The sequence below is a fragment of the Rhinopithecus roxellana genome, chromosome 5, assembly GCF_007565055.1.
Source record: "Rhinopithecus roxellana isolate Shanxi Qingling chromosome 5, ASM756505v1, whole genome shotgun sequence".
Classification (NCBI taxonomy): Eukaryota; Metazoa; Chordata; class Mammalia; order Primates; family Cercopithecidae; genus Rhinopithecus; species Rhinopithecus roxellana.
Window position 1 is genome coordinate 89,003,238 of NC_044553.1, and position 21,171 is coordinate 89,024,408.

Genomic DNA, 21,171 nt, shown 5'->3' on the forward strand with positions numbered 1-21,171 from the left:
ACTTATTTATGCATTAATTCATTCATCTTCTTTCCTCTTTGAGATAACACACTCTATCTCAAGAAGAGGGTAACTCATTTGCACACAGGGTAACTAAAGTTGTAACCTTTAAAAATTATTGTTATTTTGTCACTCAGGCTGGAGTGCAGGGTGCAGTCATAGCTCACTGTAACCTAAAATTCCTGGGCTCAGGTCTCCCACCTCACCCTACCACGTAGCTAGGACTACAGGTGCATGTCACCACACCCAGATAATTTTTTAATTTTTATTTTTGTGGAGCCAAGAATCTTGCTATATTGCCCAGACTGGTCTTGAACTCCTGGCCTCAAACAGTCTTCCTAGCTCAGGCTCCCAAAGGACTGGGATGACAGGCATGAACCACCATATCCTTAATATTTAAAAGGTTTTTCTTCCCAAGAATCATGTTAAAATCTAGTCTAAAGTTCACCATGGGTCCAGCATTTAATGTCAATTAGATCTTAAAGAGTTCTGCAATATCTAAAGGGAGATTCATCTTAATTTTATTATTTACATACATCACCCATCTTTCCTATTTTAGATGTGTGTTAATTGCATGGATCGTTTATAGTTTGCTTCTTTTTTTCTTTTTTTTTTTTTAGAGACAGGATCTCGCTCCATCATCTAGGCTGGAATGCAGTACCACAATCTCACCTCACTGCAATCTTGAACTTCTGGGTTCAAATGATCCTCCTGTCTCAGCCTCCTGAGTAGCTGAAACTACAGGCACACACCATCTTGCCTAAATAATTTTTGTATTTTTTTGATAGAGATGGGGTATCACAATGTTGCCCAGGCTAGTCTCCAACTCCTAGACTCAGGCAATCCTCCCGCCTCAGCCTCCCAAAGTGCTGGGATAACAGACATGAGCCACCATGTCTGGCTGCAGTTTCACTTTTTAAAATACGGCCATGTATTGGATTTTTAGATTACTTTACATAGCTGGAAGCACATAAATACATAAATGTAACTATGTAAACACAGATGTAAAAACAAAGGAGGAGGAACCTCATTGCACTGATTGTTAGGAAAAATACATTTGTCAGAATCAGAAGAATATATACTTGTAAGAAAAGGAATGATGGCAAGTCAAAATCTCCAAATTTTGTCACTGAGTTTTTAGGAACTTTTTGAAACAGAAAGAAGACTAATGTTCATTAAACTCTTCTACTTTCTAAATGGAAAGATTTATACAACTTACTTAGTACATAATTATATAGTTACCAAATTGATCATCAGGCAAAGGTTAAATAAGACTTTTCACTCTGTACAAGCAAGTTTTTGGCAATTAAAATATATTGTATTGCACTGGATAAATGATGCAATCATGTTGTCAGTGTTTTTATGTTTCCATACCTCTATCTCTTCTAATTGTTCATTTCTTAACATAATATCTAATTCTAAAGGTTGATTTTGCAGCTCATTGACTTTCTGCTCATCTTCAGTGTTTTTCATGCTTTCTTGAGCATCGAGAGAAAGTTGTTTTGACATAATCATTTCCACAGCTGAATCCTGAAATATATAAAAAGATTAACTGCTGAATCGTCTACTTTCCAAATAAATACCGTTTATTTTTCTCTATGAAAACATTCTAGTTTCTTCTGTTTACTTGGATTTATAGACTTAAAAAGTATATTTGGGCACTATGAAATGTGATTTTTCCATATAATAATGCCTATGTTGGTATTACCCCAAGATGAAACCTTTTTTGATAAAGTAGTATAGGATATAGCATTGCTCAATTGTATATTGAAGCAAAATCTATAGTCTTAAAGACAGAAAAAAGATATTTTTTAAAAACCCAAAAGTGTGTGCTTTAGTGTTCACCAGGATACAGTGAGCAGGGCAAATAATAGGCATTTGTTGTTACCTACTGGTAGTTTAAAATAAGTGGCTAGGTGGAGGTAACACCAAGGATTCGTGATATTAATTATAGTGACAGGAGGCAGTCAAATGCCTAGACAGATAGGGGCAAGTCCCCGGTGAAACCCCACCTCCATGCCAAAGATAGTTTAAAGCCTGAAAGTCAAGCTACAAGTTAATTCCTAGGACGGGACCGAGAACTTGTCCTCCTGTTTGGCACACTTTCCTCTGATTGATCCCCACCCTTCCCTTATTTTACATATACCTACCCTTTCCTAATGGGTTTTCTACACTGTTATGCTTTCCTTTGAGTGGAGTCTTCGCTTTAAACTTTTTCGCATAATTACAAACCAATCAGCACACACTCCCTATCCTGGGCTTATAAAGATACCAGAATCAATCGGTAGAGGAGGAGATGGCCTGACTTCGGGGGAGAGACAACCTGACTTCAGGGAAGACAGCCTGCCCTTCCTATCCCCCATTCAGCTCTCCTCTCCACTGAGAGCCATTTTCATCGCTCAATAAAATTCTTGCCCTTTACCATCTTTCAATCATCCACGTGACCTCATTCTTCTTGGACGCTGGACAAGAGCTCAGGACCCACCAAGCATGGGTACCCAAAAAGGCTGTTACACCGGCCCTTTGCCTTTGCAGGTGGCGGGCGGCTGCCCCACACGACGAGGCAAGGGGCCAGCTGAGCTACTAACACACCACCATCTGCGGACAGCAGAACTAAAGGAGCGCCGTAATACCCCTTTCTAGGGCTTCAGGATCACGGGCACCTCACCCAGGAGCCACTTCGTTCCCCTCAAGGTGACATGCCTGGTCTGGCCACAGGCCCCACACAGAGCTCGTTCCTGTCTTGGCACCCAGAGCAGCTGGCCAGATCCTATGCTCGCTTGCTCACATGCTCCCTCCTGCAAGGGGTTGAGCACAGTGGACCAAGTAGATGGGGCACCCCTTTTACGAGTCTGGTGAAGGGGCCAAGAAAAATTCTGTATCATTAAGAATAAATTGGCCAGCCACAGTGGCTCACGCCTATAATTCCAGCACTTTGGGAGGCCGAGGTAGGCGGATTGCTTGATCCCAGGAGTTCAAGGAGTTCACCATGGGCAACACGGTGAAACCCCATCTGTACAAAAACATACAAAAATTAGCTCAGTGTGGTGGCATGCATTTGCAGTCCCGCTACTCAGGAGGCTGAGGTGGGAGAATCACTTGTGCCCAGCAGGCTGAGTCTACAGTGGGCCGTAATTGTGCCACTGCACTCCAGACTGGGTGACAGTGAGACCCTGTCTCAAAATCATTTTGATTTCAAAAAAAAAGAAAGGATAAATTATGTCTTAAGCCAATCAGTAGTAATAATTCAAACCTAGGTAAGGCAGAACAAGTTATATATGAGGTAATTTGACCTTTTCTGAAAGCTTTAAGAACTTGAGGTTCTCAATAGGACACAGAGAGAGAATGCATCTGCATTCACTTGCTTATTCTTTTTTTTTTTTTTTTTTTTTTTTTTTTTTTTTTTTTTTTTTTTTTTTGAGGCGGAGTCTTGCTCTGTCTCCCAGGCTGGAGTGCAGTGGCCGGATCTCAGCTCACTGCAAGCTCCGCCTCCTGGGTTCCCGCCATTCTCCTGCCTCAGCCTCCCAAGTAGCTGGGACTACAGGCGCCCGCCACCTCGCCCGGCTAGATTTTTGTATTTTTAGTAGAGACGGGGTTTCACTGTGTTCGCCAGGATGGTCTCGATCTCCTGACCTTGTGATCCGCCCGTCTCGGCCTCCCAAAGTGCTGGGATTACAGGCTTGAGCCACCGCGCCCGGCCCACTTGCTTATTCTTTCAATAAATATTTGTGAAGCCCTGAGATGTACAAAGCACCATGGCAGTAATTTTAAAAGATGTCCATAATTTTGCTAAGGCGCTCGTTTTTATTTTCAGGTTACTTTATATACGAAAAATCATTTAACTGTGCTATATACTTTCATGTCCATAGAATCTTTGAGGTATCATATTTGTGAATAAAACATGTCCACATCCCCAAACAAGGTAGAAATTGATGTCTTAAAAATACTCTCTAGATATATTGTAAGATGTTAACGATAGAGGAAACTGGGTGCAGGGGTGTAAAGGAACTTTTTGTATTATCTCTGCAACTTCTCTGTAACTGTAAAACTATTCTAAAATTAAAAGTTCATTGAAATAAAACAAATACTGTCAGGAGCTTCACCAGTTTTAACTGGAAAGAGAATTCCACTGTCCAAGGCTACTGGTTTTGAAGTACTTAATTGGCATTTAGCACAAGTCACTTCTTCTAAAAGGCTGCAAATTACTGAAATAATTTTGTAAATTTCCTCAGGTTCCAACAAGGTATTGAGGGACAGTGTGGTGAAAATCTACAGCTAGGGCAGCAGCATCTCACAGGGGAAAGATCCAGGAAGGCTGTGAGAAGAAGAGTGGTGCCACACCTCAGGTTTCACTGGCCAGTAGGTGCTTTCTGCCTATGAACCAGTCCTATGAGCTAGACAGTTGTCTCCTTTCTATCTGATGGTTGCTATTACCTAGAGGACCCCTAGAAATACATCCTGGGCCCCGGAGAACCTGCACTAAAAGCCTAGATACTGGACCTGAGGAACACTTTATCTGTTATTCTTCATCTACTAAGATTGCAGAACCCTTAGTCTCTCTTATCTGATGATCCAGTACCTGAGGACTATGGTTACACAACAGAAAAGTAACATTTCTAACAACTGCCTTTAGTAGTCAGAAAAAGGATGCTCGAAAACCTGAGATTACCCCCAAAAGTTCAATTGTTTACCAACTCCCAAAGCCATGTTTCTAACTTGGCAGAAAAGCCAACAGAATCCCTTGAACTAACATTTCAAATGTAAAAGGTCCTTTGCTTGTGGCAGGGAGGTTAGAACACAGACTCCAGGTCCTGATAGGCTCCTGGAACGAAAGATTCTTTCATCACCAGGCGTCCTTTGCTCACCACCCTTTCCTCCATTTTATTTTTACTTTGCATGTTCATTTGAAACGTTTTATTTTAATATATAAAATATTTCATATGAACCTTAATAAAATATAACTGTATCAGTCCATTTGCACACTGCTGGTAAAGATATACCTGAGACTGGGCAATTTAAAAAAGAAAGAGGTTTCATTGGACTTACAGTTCCATGTGGCTGGGGAAGCCTCACAATCATGGCGGAAGGCAAGGAGTAAGTCACATGAATGGCAGCAGGCAAAAAGAGAGAGGTTGTGTGGGCAAACTCCCGTTTTTTAAAACAATCAGATCTCATGAGACTCATTCACTATCACGAGAACGGCGCAGGAAAGATCCACCCCCATAATTCAGTCACCTCCCACCAGGTTCCTCCCATGACACATGGGAATTGTGGGACTTACAATTCAAGATGAGATTTGGATGGGGGACACAGCCAAACCACATCATATTGCCCCTGGCCCCTCCAAATCTCATGTCCTTACATTTCAAAACTAATCACGTCTTCCCAACAGTCCCCCAAAATCTTAACTCATTTCAACATTAACCCAAAAGTCCACAGTTGAAAGTGTCATCTGAGACAAAGCAAGTCCCTTTGCCTATGAGCCTGTAAAATCAAAAGCAAGCTAGTTTCTTCTTAGATATAATGGGGGTACAAGTATTGGTTAAATACAGCTGTTCCAAATGGGATGAATTGGCCAAAACAAAGGGGTTACGGGGCCCATGCAAGTCTGAAATTAAGCAGGGCAGTCAAATTTTAAAACACCAAAATGATCTCCTTTGACTCTAGGTCTCATATCCAGGTCATGCTGATGCAAGGGATGGGCTCCCATGGTCTTGGGCAGCTCTGCACTGGTGGCTTTGCAGGGTACGGCCTCCTTCCCGGCTGCTTTCATAAGCTGGCATTGAGGGTCTGCAGCTTTTCCAGGCAAATAGTGCAAGCTGTCAGTGGGTCTACCATTCTGGGGTCCGGAGGACAGTGGCATTTGCTCAGTGTGGTGGCATGTGTCTGTAGTCCCAGCTACTCAGGAGGCTGAGGTGGGAGGATCACTTGAGCTCAAAAGGCTGAGGCTACAGTGAGCCATGATTGCATCACTGCACTCCAGGCTAGGTAACAGTGAGACCACTCCACTAGGTGGTGCCCCAGTAGGGACACTGTGTGGGGGCTCCGATCCCACATTTCCCTTCTGCACTGCCCTAGTAGAGGTTCTCTGTGAGGGCCCCGCCCCTGCAGCAAACTTCTGTCTTGGCATCCAGGTGTTTCCGTACGTCTTCAGAAATCTAGGCAGAGGTCCGCAATTCTTGACTTCTGTGTACCCACAAGCTCAACGCCACGTGGAAGCTGCCAAGGCTTGGGGCTTGCACACTCTGAAGCCACAGCCCAAGCTGTTCCTTGGCTCCTTTTAGTCAAGGCTGGAGCAGCTGAGACACAGGGCACATGGTCCCTAGACTGTATACAGCAAAAGGACTCTGGGCCCAGCCCACAAAATCATTTTTTTTTTTTCATAGACCTCTGGGCCAGTGATGGGAGGGGCTGCCATGAAGCCCTCTGACATGCCCTGGAGACATTTTCCCATTGTCTTGGGGATCACCATTCAGCTTGTTACTTATGCAAATTTCTTCAGCCTGCTTGAATTTCTCCCCAGAAAACAGGTTTTTGTTTTCTATCATATTGTCAGACTGCAAAATTTCCTAACTTTTATGCTCTGCTTCCTTTATAAAACTGAATGCCTTTAACAGCACCCAAGTCACCTCTTGAATGTTTTGTTGCTTAGCAATTTCTTCCACCAGATACCCTAAATCATCTCTCTCAAGTTCAAAGTTCCACAAATCTCTAGGGCAGGAGCAAAATGCCACCAATCCCTTTGCTGAAACATAACGAGTCACCTTTGCTCCAGTTCCCAAAAAGTTCCTCATCTCCATCTGAGACTACCTCAACCTGGACCTTATTTCCATTTCACTATCAGGCTTTTGGTCAAAGTCATTCAACAAGTTTCTAGGAAGTTCCAAACTTTCCCATATTTTCCTGTCTTCTTCTGAGCCCTCCAAACTGTTCCAGTTTCTACCTGTTACCCAGTTCCTAAGTCACTTCCAAATTTTCAGGTATCTTTTCAGCAAAGCCCCACATTACTGGTACCAATTTACGGTATTAGTTTGTTTTCAGGGTACTGATAAAGACACACCCAAGACTGGGCAATTTAAAAAAGAAAGAGGTTTAATGGACTCACAGCTCCACATGGCTGGGGAAGCCTCACAGTCATGGTGGAAGGCAAGGAGGAACAAGTCACATCTTATGTGGATGGCGGCACGCAAAAAGAGAGAGGCTATGCAGGCAAACTCCCATTTTTTAAAACCATCAGATCTCACAAGACTCATTCACTATCATGAAAACAGCGCAGAAAAGACCTGCCCCCCGTAAGTCAATCACCTCCCACCGGGTTCCTCCCATGACACATGGGAATTGTGGGAGTTACAATTCAGGATGAGATTTGGGTGGGGACACAGCCAAACCATATCAACAACAGACACACATTACTGACCACACAGATTTAAACTGATGTAATTTTCTGTATTGAAAAAAATAATTTAAAGCCCAACTTTTATCCCTTTTCATCTCTTCCTCTCCAGAACCAGCCACCATTCTAAAGTCTATACACACTCTTGTATACTTTCACTACACATGTTAGTATTCATATAACATTGCTTTATGTGTTTTTAAATCTTACTGAAATAGAATCATGGATGTATCATGTCATAACTTGTATTTTTCCACTCAGCAGTATGTTTGGAGGTTTATCCATGTTAACAGAGTATAAATCTAGTTCATTATACTGAATGAATGAAAATGAATTTTTCATCTGTTAGACTACTGTGGACAACAACATTGTTTCCACCTTTTCATATAATAGATAGTGCTGTGATATATACCCTTGTATGATTGTTCTTGTGCATGTGTGGAGTTCCGTAGGATACCTATGTAGAGTAGAGTTAAAAATACTGGTAGTAATGTGCTCCCTTTGATTCTCAATAGAGAGTTATTGATTTATTCTCCACACTGACTTACTGTTTATATTCCTACCAGCACAGTGATAGAGTTCATATTTTCTTTTCTTTTTTTTTTTTTTTTTTAAGACAGGGTCTTGCTCTGTCACCCAGGCTGGAGTGCAGTGGTGTGAACATGGCTCACTGCAGCCTCAATCTCCTAGGTTCAAGTGATCCTCCTGTTTCAGCCTCCCAAGTTGTTGAGACTACAGGCACACATCACCACACCCAGCTAATTTTTAAAAATGTTTCTAGAGTTGGGGTCTTCCATGCTGCTCAGCCTGGTCTTGAACTCCTGGGCTCAAGCAATCTTCCTGCCTCAGCCTCCCAAAGTGCTGGGATTACAGGCATGAGCCAGAGTGCCTGGCCTGAGCTACTCTTCATATGTTCATTGGACATACGAGTCCTGCCTTCTGTGATTGCTTTTGCATATCCATTGTCCATTTTTTGTGTTCTTAGTGATTTTTTTTTTTTTTTTAGACGGAGTCTTGCTCTGTCGCCCAGGCTGGAGTGCAGTGGCCGGATCTCAGCTCACTGCAACCTCCGCCTCCCGGGTTCACGCCATTCTCCCGCCTCAGCCTCCTGAGTAGCTGGGACCACAGGCGCCCGCCACCTCGCCCGGCTAATTTTTTGTATTTTTAGTAGAGACGGGGTTTCGCTGTGTTAGCCAGGATGGTCTCGATCTCCTGACCTCGTGATCCGCCCGTCTCGGCCTCCCAAAGTGCTGGGATTACAGGCTTGAGCCACCGCGCCCGGCCTCTTAGTGATTTTTGGCTTTTTTTGTATTCTGGATGTTAATCTTCTAATAGTTATATGCATTGTCATTATCTTTCAGTAGATTGTCTTTAAACTTTGTGTATGATGTCTTGTGTTGAACAAGAGCTTGCTGTTTTTTTTTTTTTTTTTTACTATTTTTTTTTTTTTTTTTTTTTTGAGACGGAGTCTCACCCTGTCGCCCAGGCTAGAATGCAGTGGTGCCATCTCGGCTCACTGCAACCTCTGCCTCCCGGGTTCAAGTGATTTTCCTGCCCCAGCCTCCCAAGTAGCTGGGACTACAGGCATGTGCCACTATGCCCAGCTAACTTTTGTATTTTTAGTAGAGACGGGGTTTCACTATATTGGTCAGGCTGGTCTCGAACTCTTGACCTCGTGATCCGCCCGCCTTGGCCTCCCAAAGTGCTGGGATTACAGGTGTAAGCCACCACGCCTAGCCAAGAGCTTGCTGTTTTAATCTAGTGAAAATTTATCTCTCTTTTCCTATTGAAGCTTGTGGTTTTAGGGCCTGTTTAACAAAGTCTTCTATGCCCCAAGATCACAAACATGTTCTTTCATATTCTCTTGTAAAGATTTACATTTTTTCTCTTCACATTTAAGCTTTTCTTTAATATATTTTGTTTGAAGTTTGACATAGGTAAACTTTCAGTCTTTGTCTCAAAATGTATTTTGCCTCATTCTAGAATGATAATTCAGCCAGGTTGACAGTAACTTTCTCCTAGGTTGACAGCTCCTTGAAGATCTCATTTGTGCCTTCTGACTTTCCATATTGAGAAATTTATTATTGACATACTTGTTTTATTAGAGGTCATCTTTTTTCTCTAGTTGCCTTTAAGATTCTTCTTTTTGGCCCTGGTGTTTTACTATTTTAATTACAATGCTTTTAGATAAGAATTTATTTTTATTTAGTCTGTTCAAGGCTCTCTGTTCTTCTTGAAACAAGATTTATATTTTTGCTCAATTTTGGAAAATTCTAAGTTTTGCCTTTCTTGCAATCTCTCTATTCTCTCCTCCTAAAGCTCTTGTCAGAAATGTGTTCAATCATTGCAGTATAGCCTCTGGCTCTCTTAAAATTCCTTCCTATTTTCTGTCATATATATATATGACATACATATGTATATACACATGTATGTATGTACATACATATACATATATACATACACATATATACATATACACATATATACGTATATACACACATACACATATATACATACACGTATATGCATATATACATGCACGTATATACATGTACATACATATATACACATGTATACGTATATATACATATATATCTGTCATATATGTGTGTGTGTGTATATACACACACATACACACACTTTTTTTAAACCTCACCTCTACAGTAGGGGGTACATCTCTTTATAGATGATGGATTTTGTGATAATTTTCTCAGTCATATATTCTAAGTCTCTTCAGACTATGTCAAATTTGCTGCTTAATTTGGCCAGAGCAATCTGCATTTAATGACTTTTTGGTTGTTTGTTGGAAGTCCCTTATGATTCCTTTTCAGATCTGTCCTTTTGTTCTCAAAGTACTGTATTCTTTCCCTTTGATTTCAATTTCTTCTTTTTTTAATCACTAATCATTTTAAACACATTATGGTAAAATATCTTTCAGATTGCTGCATTATCTCACTTTCTTAGGGTATTCTCTCATTTGATGTGATGAGTACTCCTCCTTGTGGTAGAGTGTTCCTTTGTGTTATTTATTTATTTATTCATTCATTCTTACTAATTATTTGTTATCAGACTTTCTTTTTTAACGTACTTGTGGGAATCTCTTTGGCCTGACTGGTAGGTAGGTAGGTAGACAGACACACAGATTAGAGACTGACTGTCATGTTAATTTCTTGGCTAGACCTGCTCCACAATGCAAATTAGTATAAACTCAGACTCAAAACCTGCTTAAGGTTGATTTAGGTTTCTCATGCAAGACCTCTTATTTCTATATGTAACTGGAAAAAGAAGCTTCCTAGTCCTTTCTCCGACTTGAGATTTTCCTGGTCTGCTTTTCCCCAGAGGTACAAGCTTTTCAAGGGCCCCTGTCTATTCTGGAGTATCTACCAATGCACAGCCTCTCATGGAGCCCTTATAAATTCTAAGCCCCTGGACACCTAATTGTTTCCCTTCTCCCTGCTCCTGAAATTTCTCTATTTAAAAAAGAAATCATAGTTACCATAAACTCCAAGACAAAGTATAATTTTAAACAGTGTACTAAAGCATACATATTGAGCTTCTGAGCATAAATAGAATGTTGAAAGTTAATAATAAATTTAAAGTGGAAAATGACCATTCTATCAAAGCATGGCTGGGTTACATGGCCAACAATGTTTACTCTTTTTTTCCAAATGTTGCTTTTTTCCAAACACGTATCTTTCCTTTCATTTGGGTCTGTTTGGAAAGGAATAGGAGGTGAAAAGAATATCAACTCCTCCTAAGGGCAAGACCAAGATATTTTCATCTTTATATCCCCTGACTCACAAAGTAAACATTCCACTTCAGCATTGAAAACACTGAGCTCTAAACGACTGAGCATGGTCTTCAGCTTGGCCAACATGTTAGCACAGTCACAAGGGGCAAGTCAGTGACAGCTTCACTATCCCTTTTCCCATTCAGGGGCTACGGCCCATGGCTATGTTAAGTTTGTGACAGGCAGAAACCTAAATCCAATACTTGTAACCTGGCAACAATGGGGCAGAGTGTCATACCAGCTCTAAAGGATGTATTTCTTTTTTCTCTACAGCTTTACAATGTAAAGCAGTGAAAAGCAACTCTTTGCATAAGCATACATCATCACCATTAGAGACAAAACCAAAAGCCAGATCAACACAGTCTCAGAGGCTGCCAATTTCTCTTAGTATAACATCTAAAATGTTAATGTGACCCGTAAGGCACAGCCAGCCACACCTATCTCTCGGGCCTCATCTCTGTCACTCTCCTCTGCCATCTGCCTCCATGTTGCAGCCACCGTGCTCCTAGTCAGCTCTCGAAATTCCTCACGCTCTCCCCCACCAAAAGAGGAAACAGTATTTCTGTCAAAAATGCTCTCCACACCCAGCCCTGAGCTCTGTTAACTACAACTGACACTTCCAGTCTCTCTTCCAATACTGCTTCCTGGGAGCTCTCTCTGATACTGCAGTATAGGTCAGATTTCTTGGTAAAAGACTATGATGGAACTAGGTTCCTTCCTTCAGTTCCCGTAATTAGATTTTCATTGAGATAATTAGTTGATTAATGTGCATCCCCCCATCTAGATTAGAAGCTCTATGAGAACAGAGACCATGTCTATGTGGGGATCCTTACTGCCTATTCAATGAATTTAAACTGAGCAGATGTACAGAAGAATTCAAACCAGAAAATTTAAACCAGAATAAGAATTTTACTCAGTCATCCATTTCCAATTTTAATAGTATATTTGTCTTTGGCCTGCAGGTGACTGGGGAAAAAAAAAAATGTTTTTTAAATGTGTGGGTTGTAGAGTAAAATGGAAACAAACTGAGGGTCTGTCAATGTAGCAGTTGTTGACCAGACATCTGTCAAGAATGATACAAACAGGGTGGCCAGGGCTGATGGTTCATGCCTGTAATCCCAGAGCTTTGGGAGGCCAAGGTGGAAGGGAGGATTGCCTTAGCCCAGGAGTTTGAGACCTGCCTGGGCAACATGGCAAAACCCCGTCTCTACCAAAAATACAAAATTAGCTGGTGTGGTGGTACACACCCGTGAGCCCAGCGACTTAGGAGGCAGAGCGGGGGAGGATCGTTTGAGTCCAGGAGGCAGAGATTGCAGTGAGCCAAGATGGCGCCACTGCACTCCAGCCTGGGCGACAGAGGGAGACCCTTTCTCCAAACAAACAAAAACCAATAAAGAATGATAGAACAGGGTTTGGCTAGGCTGAAAGAGTGGAGAAAGTTGAAAACATTCTTAGAATAGGGGAGTTGATTTTTTTTTTTAAAGTTAAAGAAGAAAAAGAGGAAAAAGAAAGTTTGAAACAAATGCCAGGATTTGTATTCAAATCAGACAAGGTATCCATGAGAACTCAATAAAGAGTCCCTTGAGGTCAGTCAGCACATTAGCCTATTAAAGGCTTTAAAAGATCACACAGTAAAGAAAACCTATTTGAATTTGTTTAACCCTACATTCCTCAAACTTTTTTGGATCTGAATTTTCCACTCATATAACACATTTTGTAAAATGAAATAGTAAAGTTCTGAGCATCAGACTGAATATAGATAGGATGCCTTCAAGACCACTCTGGGCAACATAGTAAGTCTCTACAAAAAAAAAAAAAAAAAATACAAAAATTAGCTGGGCATTGTGGTACATGCCTGGAGTCCTAGCTACTAAGGAAGCTAAGGCAGGAGGATGGCTTAGGGTTAGAACTCAAGGCTGCAGTGAGCTATGACTGCACTATCACTACACTCCAGCCTGGGTGACAGAGCCAGACCCTGTTTCTAAAATTCATAAAAAATAAATAAAGGATGCCCAGGTTCTAGTCTTAACTCTGCTGGACTTCCAATTCCCTCACCTGAAATACAACGGTTAGGTTAGACAATTTCTAAGGTCTTTTCAGCCTGAGATTTTACAACTTTGGAGCATGTTCTCAAATGCATGTGGAAAAAAACAAACAAACATGCACTATGTAAGTTGTTTATCCCATTAAGGAATAAATTTTGGATTGTAAAAATACCTCTGCAGTAAGATGCACGATTTACATACTGGCCAGAAAGGGCAAAGCAGGACACTGTAGTTGACACACGGCCCAACTATGTGCTCTGTTATAACTTTTTTTTCTACTGAGTTAACAGGATAAACAACATCAGAAATAGACATAATTCACTCCAGGATTGAAAACTCTCCAGTAAGTAGTTTCCTTCTCATTCAAGTTCTGACTCCAGGCTTTGTTCTGGCTCACTCACCCACAGGTAGAGCTTTGCACATTTTGCCTGCATGTGTGATCATCTACCTTCCAAGATTTATCTACAAATGCCTTCCTAAACATCAAATTAGAAATGTTCAGAAACTTCTGAAAAGAACAAAATCAACTCAGAAATGCTAACAATCATGCCAATGATAAGGAAATCAAAGAAGTAATTACAGACAAAAGGTTTTCAGTTTTTAAAAAGCAATTATGTCATGTAGGTTGCTATTTTGGAAGGATGGGGCAAGAAAGATCATTCAATACCAGATAAGCTGTAATGTTGCATTATGATTTTTTAGGAAAAAATAATATAGAAATGTATGAGTTTCCCTGTTTTTCCTCTTTATCCTTTCCCTTTATGGGCACATAAAATTCTAAGAGATTTGACAGTCTTCACTTTTTACCATATCCTAATCTGTTGCTTCACTTAATCTATATAGGAAAGAGAAGACGGAAGGTACTTCTTCCTACTCATATGTAAAAATTCAGAAATACGCATCTATAAAAATATGCAGTATGGTATTGAATCATAAGCACAAATACCTGTCATACTGAATTTTGCAACTACTTTTGTTTCTAGGTCTGCCTGAACATTTCCAATATTAAAGAAAAGGTCAACCAAAGGTCCAGATCTACAAAATCACCTGCATTTCATCTGAAATGAAATTCTTGGCAATGGATTCAAATATATACATGCTATGATTGCAATTTTTGGAAATTGCCATCACATTTTCAACAAAACTCTAAGATTAATGACATTTATTAAAGAAAAAATAAAAGAAATAAAAACTTGCTAAAAATTCTTCTGGAGTCTATTCAAAATAATCTGATAAAAGTCTCTCCGGATTTCAAAAAGGCATGTGAAGTGAGTATTAATTAGCTATTTAATTAGTGTTAGATTTTAAGCTGTGACAACTATATCCTCACATTTTAGCAGAATGACTAGCACAAAACAGGTCTCAAGTAATGTTTTTAATGACTAAAGTGCTTATTTTCACTATCACAATGATTTTATATCAAATTTATAATTCAGTAAACTGTGCCTTTATGTGTCCTATGTATTCATCATATTGAGAATCCAGCTTAAGTCATTAACACAGTTATGTCATTTGTCACATTATACATGTACTTTATTCATCTAAGCATAAATCTGATCTCTTTTGCTAGTTGCTGTTCAACCTTAAAACTGCTCTTGACCTTAATAGACTAATGTTATATAATATTACATACTCTGATATTACATACAAGTAAATACAGCCAGTACTCCGAGAAAATAAGTCACGCAGATACAGAAAAATAGCCATGTTACAAAAGAATAAAGAAACAAAAGGTTACCAGAGAATAAAAACTAGTTATCTATATCCAGACTTATGAAAATTATTTGAGGACTTCAATTCCTCCATTTGCCCTGAAAAAAACATTTAAATGAAGTATCATAAACTATCAATAACCCTTAAATTTGTATCATAAACTATCAATAACTCTTATCATTCAAGATTAAGTAAAAGCTTAATTTTTTTTTTTTTTTTTTTGAGATAGGGTCTTGCTCTGCCACCCAGGCTTGAGTCCAGTGGCACAATCTTGGCTCACTACAGTCTCAACCTCCTGGGCTCAAGCAATTCTCCCACCTCAACCTCCCAAGTAGCTGGGACTATAGGCATGTGCCACCCACCTCTGGTTAATTTTTGTATTTTTCTTTGTAGAGACTGGGTTTTACCATGTTGCCCAGGCTGGTCTCGAACTCCTGGGCTCAAGCAATCTATCCACCTCGGCCTTCCCAACTGCTGAGATTATGGCTGTGAGCCACTGCACCCAGCCAAAAACAATTCTTATTTTTAGATTATGATCTTCTATTGAGTTTTGGGGGGTTCACCGTCAAAATGGATCTGGGAAGTTAGTTTAAAGTTGTTAGGCAAGTAACTCCCTTTAGCAAGCTCATGTGTTAGGACTGTGCCCTCTTATACAACCTATCTCAAAGAAAGCACTCAGGTATTTATTCCTTCCTTTTTGACTTTATCATTTTATTTATTTAGAGACAGGGTGTTGCTCTGTTGCCCAGGCTGAAGTACAGTGACACAATCATGGCTCACTGCAACCTCAACCTTCGGGGCTCATGCAATCCTCCCACCTCAGCCTCTCAAATAGTTGGGAACACAGGTGCAAGCCACCATGCCCAGCTAAGTTTTAAATTTTTTGTAGAGATGGGATCTCCCTATGTTGCCCAGACTGATCTCAAACTCCTGGGCTCAAGTGATATTCCCACTTCAGCCCACTAAAATGCTGAGATTACTGGTGTGAGTCACTAACTCTTGCCTATCTATTGCTATTTAAATACTGTTTTAAAAGTTTCTTTCACACATACAACATCAAGAACATCACTCACTGATCCCTTAATCCTCTAAGACATATTTCCTTTTTAAAAGAATTAGAGAAACCCTGTCTTCTACTAAAAATACAAAATTAGCCAGGCGTGGTAGAGCATGCCTATAAGCCCAGCTACTCGGGAGGCTGAGGCGGGAGAATCGCTTGAACCCGGGAGGCAGAGGTTGCGGTGAGCCGAGATCACACCATTGCACTTCAGTCAGGGCAAAAAGAGTGAAACTCCGTCTCAAAAAAAAAAAAAAAAAACACAAAGATTAGAGATAGGGTCTCACTCTGTCGCCGAGGATAGAGTATGTGGCACAATCACAGCTCACTGTAACCTCAAATTCCTAGGCTCAAGTGATCCCCCATCTCAGCCTCCCAAGGAGCTGGGCTAACAGACATGCACTATCATGCCTGGTTATTAATACTATTATTTTTTGGTAGACAGGGGTCTTGCTATGTTGCCCAGCCTGGTCTCAAGGGATCCTCCAAGGCCTCTCAAAGTGCTAGGATTACAGATGTGAACCACCATGCCCGGCCTGACACATTTCCTTAGCATTATCTAACACTGTGGGACTTGTTTAAAAAACTTTCCTCATAGAGAGATGCTCCATAGGCATTTCACATTGTTTTACATATTTTTAGAAAATCCTGCCTGGTTCCTTTAATCTTTCATGCATTTCTGTTCTAGGGAGAAAATAAAAGTGCATGTTCTCTTTATTCATGTTGATTACATACTCCCTAAAAACCTGATGGGAACTCATACCTGAATGTTCTAACCTTCACTATTGTCCCACTGGACCCTGACTGTGAGAAGCTGCGTGCCAGGGAGATACTCTCAAATATAGTTTACTGGATCTCTCTTTGTGCGATTCCCATTTCAATCTGTAACCTATGAAAAAGCACTTTAAGAGCCACAAGAAATGTATCCATGTGATTGTTTACAGTGAAAACAAGTAAACATTCTTCTTTCTTCTCCCCAGGGAAAACTAGGAGCCTAAATGTTGCTATCCTCACACTAAGTGATCTAACAACAGAGGGTTAACACAAGAAGAAAAAGATAAGAAACTATCCTTTCCAACAGTCTCTGATTTCATTATGAAAGCAACCCCCCAAAAATTGGGATTTTGGATTTTTTCCTGAGAAAACAGGTAATGCACATTTTCTTTTCTTTCGCCTTTTCTAATTTGCCTTTGGGCTCTTGACCCAAGAAACGGCATCTGATTACCTATCAGAGAGAATAACAAACCTAAATTGATGACTGACATTTTAACAGACTGAACAGCAATATTTCACCACTGAAATCCTGGACAATTTTCTAAGAGCTCTTTTTACAAGTAGGCTTCATAAATAGCCAGGACATTGAGGATTTAATTATGAAATCAGAATGCTTGATTCACGACCCTCTTTTCAGAGCCAAATACCTCTTCATTCTCAGACTCACTGTCTTGAAAGTGCAATCACAAGCACTTACCTTGTTTATTTCCCAGTCTTCCTCCAACTTTTCCACTGCAGCTGATTCCTGAGTAGACTCCTGCACATCAGAAGTGGCCTGCTTCTCTCTGCCTGGCAGAGTAAACTTTTCTTTCTTCTCTGTTGAGCGTTTTGATTTGAGAATGCTGTTGAGACAACATTCCATCTCCTGCTTAGCAGATTCAAGTCTGTTTTCCAAATCTTTTTGTTTACACTTAAGTGATTTTATATCATCTTTAATAATCTTCTGCCCCACTGAAGATGTGTTTTGCTTGACGGATTTTGCTAAAGCTAAAATCTTCTTTAATGTGCCATCTTGTAAACTGAGTCTATTCTCTAGTTCCTATGAGTGGAGAAAAGATTGTTATATCTCCATTCAATTGCCACAAAAGTTAATTGACTTTTATAAATCACAGAGTACTCTTGCTTCACCAGTGGAAATATTTAAAAACTTAACAACTTGTATCACACAGAAGAAACTTGAGCAAAATGTAAACCCATGTTGCATCTTGGATCAAATTCTCAAATAGGTATTTTAAGATACTAAAATGTTTGCAACAAGTAATTTAGAAAATTTTCACAGCACAGTTCTTACAACCCAGGAGGCAATCAACAGATATTCCTTGAATACATATGTTTTGTTCAAGATACCTCTTTGTCATATAATCAAAACACTGAATAATAGGTGCCTATTATGTGAAAAGTATTAAAAAGAATAATCATTTAGAATGTACCCACGTGAATCTAATGCTAATATTTAAAATTCAGAGCAAAACTTTGTGTTGATGAGAAATTCATCTAGTGTACTATCTTAAATACAGCAGAAAATCAATATTTATAAATGTGTAAACAAATATGACTAATTTTAAAACTCTAGACTCAAAAGGAATTTGACATACTGCAGCAGCTACTTTGAACTAGAATAAATCCAGGTGAACGATGTACAATTTATCAGTCGTCATCCTAATGGGCTACACAAGAAGCATTCACTCAATCATTCATTCATCCAACTAACAGCCAAGTACTAGGATAGATTTTGAAGTTACATAAAGGAGTAACATACAGGCCTTTCAAGGTCCTACAGTCTAGTGGGTAAAACTGTCTCTGAGGGCCCACCAAGTGAGGGTCAATTCAAATGATAAATGGATTTGTCCACTAAAGAAAGACATTCTCATTTATTATGACTGGTCAGAGCTTTAATTACCTAAGCGTCTTCTGAATACCAGTGGAATTTCTGACAGAGGACACTGATTAATTACGTTGTAATTAACATTGATTTTTTTTTAAATGTCTATCGTGTCTGGACACTGTTTAGTACCTGCAGTTTCTGCAATTTTTCCTCAACCGCTATTTGATCCACAGGCTTATCAGAAAAACTGACAAATTCCTTGGAGAAATTATCCAATGTGGTATTCAGGTCTGTGATGCAAACCTGGTATGAATCATGTTCTCGAACGTGACCTTCCAAGTTTTGCACAGAATCCTAAAAATAAAGCCACAGACAATTTACAAACTATTTCTCTCTAATTTTTTTCACTCACAAAATAATTAAATGACTAATAAATAGCTGTTTACAAGTTTCATCTTGAAACAGGAATAGGGCTATAAATTAGAGTTATGATGTTAGAGTTTGAGATATTTCATGCAAAGTCTCCATCTCCCCCCGGCCAAAAATGACTCTTATTGAAAACAATTTGCTTTTTCCATACTTCTTTGCCTTCATTTTCCCTTCATGAAGGTAATTTATTTGTCAAGATGTTTATAAAATGAAATAGCTACAAATTATATCATTAAATCCCAAACATTCATGATAAAGTAGCTTCCTTAATTATCCTTTGCAATAAAACCAGCTACCAATTTCCACACTTGGAAATGAGACCACATGAGATCAAACTAATCTCAGATGCGTGTCTTAAAAATCAAACTCCAAACTTGTGTGTTAGGAAAATGTAATCCTAACTCAAAAGTAAAACCACCTTCAGTTTCTCTCCCTGGGATAGGAAAATACAATGACCACAGCTGATCAAAGAGCAGCAACTACTAAACAATTTACAGAAGAACAGGTCTATCTTAACCCCCGCTCAACTTTTGCTATCTGGACAAGCAGGATTTCTTACCGAGGCAATCTTTACATGGCATCTGGCTTTCAGTGTATGAAAAATTATAAACAATGGCCGGGCGCGGTGGCTCAAGCCTGTAATCCCAGCACTTTGGGAGGCCGAGACGGGCGGATCACGAGGTCAGGAGATCGAGACCATCCTGGCTAACACGGTGAAACCCCGTCTCTACTAAAAAATACAAAAAACTAGCCGGGCGAGGTGGCGGGCGCCTGTAGTCCCAGCTACTCGGGAGGCTGAGGCAGGAGAATGGCGTGAACCCGGGAGGCGGAGCTTGCAGTGAGCTGAGATCCGGCCACTGCACTCCAGCCCCGGCGACAGAGTGAGACTCCGTCTCAAAAAAAAAAAAAAAAAAGAAAAAGAAAAATTATAAACAGTTCTATTAAAAGAATATACTCCCTCAGGACAAGCTGGCATTTTACCTTGTAATTATTATTACTATTATTTTTTGAGATGGAGTCTTGCTCTGTCACCAGGCTGGAGTGCAACAGTGCAATCTCGGCTCACTGCAACCTCCACCTCCTGGGTTCAAGTCATTCTCCTGCCTCAGCCTCCCAAGTAGCTGGGACTACAGGCACATGCCCAGTTAATTTTTGTATTTTTAGTAGAGACGGGGTTTCACCATGTTGGCCAGGATGGTCTCGATCTCCTGACCTCGTGATCCACCTGCCTCGGCCTCCCAAAGTGCTGGAATTATAGGCGTGAGCCACCGTGCCCAGCCTACCTCGTAATTATTTTACTGAAGATCAGGCAGGAAGAGCTGAGGGAGGGGCACTGATAAGAAGGTGGATATAAGATAACTGACATAAACTACTAACAATAGATGACGGATGGATGGGTAATACTGACACTGTTACCTTCATAGAGATGCCTGAAAAATCTTAACCTATTCTACCCCTAAAGAGGGGAATTTTGATGAGAGAATATAATATCATCATCAAATAATACAACAGCAAAATGAGCTGGATGTATTCCTCCATCCTTGAGAGTTAGGATTTTCATCTAAAAATGATAAATTAGGAGCTGGGCACGGTGTTCATGCAGGTAATCCGAGCTATTCCAGAGGCGAGGCAGGAGGATTATATGAGGCCAGGAGGTCTAGACTAGCTTGGGCAACAAAGCGAGGACCCATTTCTACAAAAATAAAAAAATTAGCTGGGTGTGGTGGCGCATGCCTGTAGTCTTAGCTACTAGGTAGGCTGATGTGGGAGGATCACTTGAGCCTAGGAGTTCGAGGCTGCAGTGAACTATGATTGCAACACTGTACTCTAGCTTGGGTGACAGAACAAGACACTGTCTCTAAAAACAAACAAACAAAAAAATAAACAAGATCAATTAAATTAGAAAGCTCTCAGTTTACCAAGAGAACAACAGGCCAGATGTGGCTCACATCTGTAGTCCCAGCACTTTGGGAGGCCAAGGCAGGAGGAGCGCTTGAGCCCAAGATTTCAAGACCAGCCTGGGCAAAATGGCAAAACCCCATCTCTAAAAAAATACAAAAATGAGCCAGGTGTAGCGGTGCATGCCTGTAGTCCCAACTACTCGGGAGGCTGAGGCAGGAGGATCACCTGAGTCCACAAAGGTTG

At 40.4% G+C, this 21,171-nt stretch overlaps 1 protein-coding gene across 14 annotated transcripts in view; it reads right to left on the reverse strand.

The window, feature by feature from the left end:
* Nucleotides 1-21,171, reverse strand: part of SYNE2 (spectrin repeat containing nuclear envelope protein 2) — a 392,481-nt gene that overhangs the window by 189,408 nt on the left and 181,902 nt on the right. For all 14 annotated transcript variants that reach the window (XM_030929921.1, XM_030929916.1, XM_030929913.1 and 11 more), the window contains 3 exons: nucleotides 18,787-18,951; nucleotides 17,470-17,811; nucleotides 1,375-1,530 (listed from right to left, as the gene is read on the reverse strand). In XM_030929921.1, coding sequence (XP_030785781.1) covers nucleotides 1,375-1,530; nucleotides 17,470-17,811; nucleotides 18,787-18,951 — 663 coding nt within the window. The remainder of the gene's footprint in view (nucleotides 1-1,374; nucleotides 1,531-17,469; nucleotides 17,812-18,786; nucleotides 18,952-21,171) is intronic.